The sequence below is a fragment of the Ruditapes philippinarum genome, unplaced genomic scaffold, assembly GCF_026571515.1.
Source record: "Ruditapes philippinarum isolate M1 unplaced genomic scaffold, ASM2657151v2 ctg10775_1_1_1_1, whole genome shotgun sequence".
NCBI lineage: Eukaryota > Metazoa > Mollusca > Bivalvia > Venerida > Veneridae > Ruditapes > Ruditapes philippinarum.
The window spans coordinates 24,493-32,607 of NW_026858832.1; the positions used below are offsets into that span (position 1 = coordinate 24,493).

The 8,115-nt window shown below is 31.2% G+C and overlaps 1 protein-coding gene across 2 annotated transcripts; it reads left to right on the forward strand.

Annotated features, from left to right (window-relative positions):
• Positions 1-1,036: 1,036 nt before the first annotated feature.
• LOC132754430 (uncharacterized) lies at positions 1,037-7,800 on the forward strand (the record flags this gene model as incomplete). 2 transcript variants are annotated; one of them, XM_060745057.1, is given in 4 exon segments in its annotated part: positions 1,037-1,896; positions 2,631-2,648; positions 6,193-6,264; positions 7,766-7,800. In XM_060745057.1, coding segments are annotated over 4 exon segments (620 nt in total), but the record flags the coding sequence as incomplete, so codon positions are not given.
• Between the last annotated feature and the right edge of the window lie 315 nt (positions 7,801-8,115).

Here is an 8,115-nt window from a genome sequence, read left to right on the forward strand (position 1 = left end):
CATAGAGACAACACATAGAATTTTCTACAAATCAATAACGGTTTGTTTTACTTTTAAGTGCTGTGTGGCAGCCGTAAAAATGTTGCACCATACTTCATTGTTGTTTCTTTTTTTTCTGGTCCTTGGGTATCAATGAGTCAATCACTTTTAAGTGTTGAAAACTGAATACCGCTCAAGTCAGTGCTGGGGACCGTGTGTGGGATGTTGCACTTTTTCATTATCCGTCATTTACAGACTCAATCAAACCGAGTCTCCAATTTTCATTTAATTTTGCTGTTTTTAATTAATGCTTTCAAGGGATCACTTTTCCAGATATTTTTAGATAATTATATGAAAGATGTTTGAAATTGGGTGGTTCAAATTAACTTTTAGTTCGGAATTTGCATGAAAAAGACATTCTTAAATTATTTGAATTATTAGTATTTTTAATAGATAACAATTCAACAGACCAATTTCTTATCCAACATAAAACAAAACCAGAATTGGCCGTCTTCTTTTTAAACAATTTAAACAAATTGTTCATTGATTTTGAAATTTTTAATCCGTAGACATGAATATTATATATAAGATTTTTATTTTACAATGGTTGGTAAGAAGGATTATCATTAATAACTATTATTAGAGGGTTAATTATTAACCCTCTAATAATAGTTATTAATGATAATCCTTAATAATTGTGCTTTTGGTCACGACAATTTAGGGATATATATTTATATACTAGCAACTGGCGTATACCCAAATGAAAATTAAGTACAAGTGCTATATAGCCCTCAGACCAATACGAAAACTCTTTCAACTGCACACCAACATATACTGAGTATATTTTTTATGTATATATTTTTTTCACTCGAAAGTACTGACGATGTATATGTTTAAACATTCTGACAGCACCTGTTTTTACAGAATTGTATCAAAATTCATAATTCATATGATAAATAACGAATATGTGAATGACAATTGTGCACATCGACAACTTTATATGTATGTATACAACTTTTGTATGCTGTAAGCCGTTGGGTTAATTTAGCTCGACGATTTCATTTTGATGTCGACACGAACATTTAGACGTTACCTGCAGTTTTGTTAAAGTACACCCAGTTTCAAGTTCGTTTAGTTTATGCTTTGTAATGAACAACATGTACTGTAACTATTAATGTTTAAATAGCTGGAACATAGTTTATAAAATTAAATAAACGAATCAAATCATCCTGAATCCCCTCATATAAAAAGTAGATCCGTCCAATATAATCTTGACATTCCTAATTGAAAGTGTGTACTGATTGACGACCAGGTAAACATGTGAATTTTGATTTTCAAACACGCGATATTTGTAAATATTAGTGTACACAGAGTTTAAATATTGTTCAAATGAAGGAAATAGTGCAGTTTATATAGCGGAATATGGGATCAGGTTCAAGCAAACCAAAAACTCAAGAAAAAACTCCACCAGCCAGATCTGATAATGTTTCCAAGTCATCAAGGCAACTTAAAATTGAAAAAAATGAGAAGTCAGGACTTGGTGGAAATGAAAAGATCACAAATAACACGAAAACTGATAATAATAAGTTCCAAACAGTTTCTGTGACAACAAATAAGAACTCTAATGAAAAGAAAAATGGTAAAGTCAAAAACAACGAAACTTCAAAGACTTTGGGAAACTTTGAAAGTGATTCAGAATCAGAAGCTGGTGATATCAATGCAGTCTTAGAAGCGACAAGAAACGAATATAACAGTCAGCTTCGAGAACAGAATTTGAGAAAAACCAGGGACAATGATGCAAGTTATCCAGAAACCTATGCTCAAAGACTGCAAAGGGAGCAGTACAGGAATCAGCCGCAGGGAATTCTGCGGCAGAAAACTATTTATAGAAATCCAGATGAATGGGAAGTGGATGAGGTAGGGATACATCTTTGTTTTTAATGGCTATTGTAGTGCACAATGGTTCACCAACTAGTCTAAAAGTTAAATACAGCCACTTTTAAAAATCTTAGTAAATTAGCTTCATATTTAGATTTTAAATATTGAAAACTGCATGTATAGTATGCGTAGCCCTTGCATAGCTTTATCTTTAGAGCTACTTTTATTGACATCTGAGTAAATAGTTCCTGAAGATAAATGGATTCTTTGATATACATCATTAATATGATCAATTTATGTCTATAGTTATTATAAATTTATCTGGAAAATATCAATGGGAAGCAAGAATTTAACCACCTGATCAATCTAAATAATTTTAATTTTTTTATTGGATTGAAAGTGTATATGGAATACAATATATTATATAAGTTTTGGAACAGTGAATAAAATTTTACAGTTTTTACAGTACTTTAATTAGCACTGAGAAATCACTTTAATTTAGCACTGATAAATCTTTTTTGGAAATAATTTGACTGTGCTAGAAACATTTTTATATATTTAATAAAAGTCAAAATTTAAACAAAATTTTATTTTACACTTATCAAAGCCTGTAGATGCTTTTTAAACCTTTTAAATCCTTAAATGCATGCTTTTACTCTCAATTTGCTTTTGTCAAAATTATATTATTCTAAAATATATTTATGCACCTGTATCATAATTCATGTAACTCATTTTAGTAGTTTTAACATTTTACCTTTCTTTCATGCTTCCAGCTTTTAGATTTGAACAAGGTAAGATATTAACATAGACTTTGTAGAGCTCCCTTATTGCCTAATAATCAACTTTGTTATATATTAATTTTCTCACCACATTGTAAGCCATAAGTTTAGCTAAGAAAAAATGGGCATTTTAGTTTTGTGTGCTCTTTTTCTGCACATTATACCCAATTACCTACCCTTTATCCCAATATAGAGTGTCAAACAATCCCAACTGATGTGTTTTCTTTTATATGTATGTTTATAATCAAGATTTTCATGTGTGACCTGTACTTAACACTTTGTATAACATGCTGAATATTAATGGATTTATTTAGCTTTGAATTTGGAACAGACTTTTTGAAAAGTCTGGGATTTCAGTACCAAAATACAAATAATTAGTAAGTTATATGTTACATAATGTACCAACTCAGGCCTGGTTTTATACTGGTGGCAAAGATTAGGCCACTTGCATCTTCAGCAGGTTATTGATTAGGGCTTGAGAGAGACCACTAAACCTGTCTGTTCTGAATATTTTGAATAAACCTTCAAAATTTCTTAAATGATACATGCCCAGCTTCCAATTTTGGAACAGTTGATTATCAAATTTTTAGGATGTGCAGACTGGCCTAACTGGTGGAATTAACCTTTGAGAAAAGGCTAATCATAATTGGTTCCAACAGGGTTACGGTTGACAGATTAGTGTTGTTTTGGTATTTAAAGTAGAATTTAGTTGGATTACACAGATATTTCATCATAATTTTATTTGTGTTACATTCGTTGTTTTGCATGACATGCATGTACATGTACCTGGGGATATTGTTTCCATTTAACACCCCCCTCCCTCTAAGTAGCCCCACTCCCACCACATTTTGTGGAAGAAAACATCTTGCCTTAATGTATATATTTATTACCCAATATGAAAGAGTAATCTGAAAAATCAAAATATTTGTATTTGAAAAATAACAATTAATAACACTTCAGTAATGTAAAATTGTTTATTATATATTATATCATAATAATCAAAAATATTTTTTACAATTTAATACTATCTTTTACATAATAAACATTTTAATAGTTCTAATTAGTGCCCCCTCCCCCCTTGTCCCCAGGGGCGTTAAATGGAAACAGTATGGTACCTTTAATGGCATCAGCTATACTGATTGTTATTGTAGGGTTTAGAAAGCTGTTTTTCAGAAATGTGCTATCATTCCATTGTTATATAGTATTGTAGCTCTTTCAGCTATTTATTGAAGTATTCTAATAATGTTCACACAAAAAAATCAGTAGATGAAAATTTGCATATCTGTACACTTTTTATTTAAGTTTTGTAAATTTGAACTTTTCTGTTATTCATAATGTAGAGAACTTGTTATTTTTCCAACCATGGGAGCATGCTTAATGATATTTAATCAACCAATTGAAAGCATGTCCATTCCTTACAGTGATATTCCTGCTTAATAATTTAACAGACTCCTATGAAAGGCCTCTTCCCAATTGAAATTTTCTTTAAAATCATGCAGTTTTCCCAAAAATCTGAACTGAAACCTGCTTTTTTACTTCCAAAATTAGCAATTTTCACACTTAAGTTTTTCCCAAAATCAAGAGACTAGGGCCTCTTCCCAATTTAGTGAGAAAAATCACTGCCTTATATTCATCCATGGGAGCAATTAGTAAATGCTCATTATTTGTTCGTCCATAATAATTTTAGCATATTCATAAATCCTCTAACCATTTTGTAGAATGCTCATTTTTTTCTGCAACCATTGGAGCATGTCCGTTCCTTCTTCAGCCATATTGGAACATGCTAATTATTTGTCCAACCATTGGAGCATGTTCATTATATTTTCCAGCCATGGGAGAAAAATGTTCAAGAAGTGTCTGGTTGATGGTCTCTAACCAGAGAAGCTTAAAGTGGATTGGTCTGTAATGGGCACAGTTTCCATAATTATTTTAAATATTGATAAAAATGTATCATTGTAAGACCGTCTTAGAAAAAATATCTTAAAAGGAAAAAATAATAATCGATAATAATAATAGCAATAATAATAATAAACACTTTATTTCATGAAGGTAACATATTAAGAAATACATATATCTTATTTACAAAATGGCCTTCAATTAAACAAGATAAAGAAATTCACAAATATGTACATACATATCAAAAACATAAACAACAATTCAAATTGACAGATAGAGTTTAGAGTTATTGATTAAATAGTACAAATGTAGATGATGAATAATAAAATTTTGTTTTAGAAAAAATCATTTGCTATAAATAGATTATGCAATATTGAATCTTGTATCTCACGCATAACACCATCCATATATGAGCCGCGTCACGACAAAACCAACATAATGGGTTTGCGACCAGCATGGATCCAGACCAGCCTGCGCATCCGCGCAGTCTGATCAGGATCCATGCTGTTCGCTTACAAACCCTATAACAAGTAGAGAAACTGATAGCGAACAGCATGGATCCTGATCAGACTGCGCAGAGACTCAGGCTGGTCTGGATCCATGCTGGTCTCAAACCCACTATGTTGGTTTTGTCATGGTGCGGCTCGTATTATAATTCCTTCATTATGAGTTTCTTGTCATTTATGGTACTTAATTCTATCATCATAATTATCTATGATAATACAGACCTTCAATTATAGACCAATTCACTTTAAACTGATGATATTTTTAGTTCGACTATTCGATAAGAATAAGTAGAGCTATTGTAGTCACCCGAGCGTCGGCGTCGAGCGTTGCTGTCCTACTGACAGCTCTTGTTTAAATTAAAGTTTGCCTGTACTTTACACTGAGTAATATTTGTATTCCAAAAAAGGGAATCTAATTACAGACTTTTTTCTGTGAGAAAACTTAATTAATAACATCATACAAAGAGCAGCAAAATCAAACGACTCAAAGAGAATAATTATAATAATCAATTGTTGTTTAATAGAAAGGAGATCTTTTGAAAATATCATTTTGAAATACCGTTGGGATATATACATTGATTTTTTGTCATAATATGATTAGGTTATTTGACAGTTGTTCAATAGTCTATCCAATTAAGTAATGAGGTGTGAAAAAGAACATGCTTTAATCTCGGACAAGCTTTACTTATTAAGTGAATAATTTATTGATTTATATACATAACAAGCAGGTTATATCTATAAACAGTTAAAGTTCTTTCTAATAATAGAGGATGTCAGTAATATTGAAGTAGAAAAATATGGAAACCCTAATAATAATAAATAAGGCTCAGCAGCAATAGTTGTTATCCAGAACTCGGCAATGTGGGTTTTTCTAAGCTAACCCCCGGTACAATCAAACTACTGTAATAACTTCACGGTGCATCCATTATTAATTATTTTTGAGTCCAAGCATTTTAAGAGTTGAAATCATTACTAACTCAGTAACTGTAAAGTTTGCCATGGTTGATATCATCATGATAAATTATCTATAAATTATAAAAATATATATAATATTGATATACTAGTCATATGGTTATTTCATTCTTTGTCAAATTTTATACCTAAGATTATTTTATAAAAATGAATAGCAAGCTGTGTTTTACTTTATATTTCAGAATGAGACACAAAGTTTTGATGTGTCAAAGTTTAAACAAGCAAATGTAAACCAAAGAAACGACACTGAAGAAGTAAGTAGTGTGGATAAATGAGATATTATTTTATTATGTATGAAGCAATGTATTAAAATAAGTCATGGTGCTTTTTGTAGAGAAATAAAGAAGTAAGAAGATACTATTACAAAAGCAATTACTAGTTTAGTGATTTTATCCCGACTATTTTAAGAATAGAGGGACAATCATTACACTTTTTTGCGGCCAGAATTCAGCACCATTTTCCCTTCCCATTTTTTTTGCCCTATAAAAAAATTCCATTTTTTTTTTTTTTACCTGCATAAAACCCTTATCAATATTATATTGAAATTTACTTTTTGAAAAAAGAAATAATGTAATGGATATGTAAAAATATGTAAACAGTTAAAGTATTTTTGTATCACAGATAAATTCCCCTTTTTCTTCAAAATGATACTAAATTCCTCGATATGAGTATCCCAGCCCCAATTCTGTACATGGTTATCAGGGCCCTGGCCTGGGCATAATGGCGTCTGCGTTGAGTTAACACTTTGGTAAAAGTTTTACATGCAACTACTTGTACAACATCATATTTCATCAACGACTGAAGATATATGTTAGTAACTTCACACACTTAAGATCATAAAGGGAGGTCACTTTCCAAGGCCATTTTGACAGAATTATCATCAGGCCCGTTGTGAACTTTCAAAATTCCTGAATTTAAGTTTTGCAACCTTCATCAATCTTCAAAACTACTGAAAGTATATAATTTTATTCACTTGAAATACATGTAATTGGTGGTAACTGTCAATGGCCTGTATTAAGTCTTGGCATGAATGAAATATGGCCCTTTGTGAACATAGAAAATTATTTGGTCAATATCCAAATCTATTGGGCCAGGGACCTTTTCGAATTTAAAAAGAGTAGTGTCATTTTGCCATTATTTGTGAAAATACGTAGTTTTTGGTTCAATTGCTAAATGCTGTTGTAGCTTAATTACATGGAAAAAAGTTTGAGTTTAAATAATATGTCATATTAATTATTGTGATGGAAAATTACTGATTTATGACAAACACCTTATTAAATAAACTTAATTATTCTTAAATGTTTCTAATGTTTTTGAATTCATTGACAATTCTGTCAAAATGATCATACATGCACAGTTTATACTATTTTTCAATTTTATCGATCAACACCTCTCCAAGCAATAACCGAAATGTGTCTAACAAAAGCCGTGTTGCTCTACAGACCTTGTATTGTATTTGTCCCCTTCCACTGTGCTCTTTTACTTTGTGGGCCTATTCATTAATCAATTGTGTTTGGTTTCCTTGTTGGTTACTATAATTTCCTGTCATGTATCATTTAGTGATTATTCTGTCCGTGCTCTGCCCTGTGCCCTGTCCTGTGCCCTGTCCTGTTTTGGTTTGAGGTCCACCTGGGCTCCTGGCCGCTGGTCCTTATTGCTGGGTTGTGTGGGGGTTGCGTTTAATGAACTCCTCCTTTCCTTGTTGATCTTGTGAACCATATTTTAGAATTTATATGTATTTTATTCTTGTTACAGGATACTATGTTAAGCAACGATATTTTCACACCAGAAGATACAGGTATGTTATTATTTTGGAAAGTTGATGCTGTTAATGTAGAAATTTGTTCAGTACATGAAGAAACAGTTATTATAATGAGAGTGTAGCAGAAAAAACTCTTTAAATACCCTGTAAAATTTGAATTTTATTCTTAAACTCATCCTATATAATATGTCCATGAACTGCTTTGAATTTGGAACAATCCATTGTTATTTAAAGGGTAAGAATATAAAATGCTAATTCAAAAATTGATCAACCAACAAGACCTAAACACAAGATAGCTTCACACACTGGCCAAGTTTTATATTGGTAATGTATTCAATTTTGA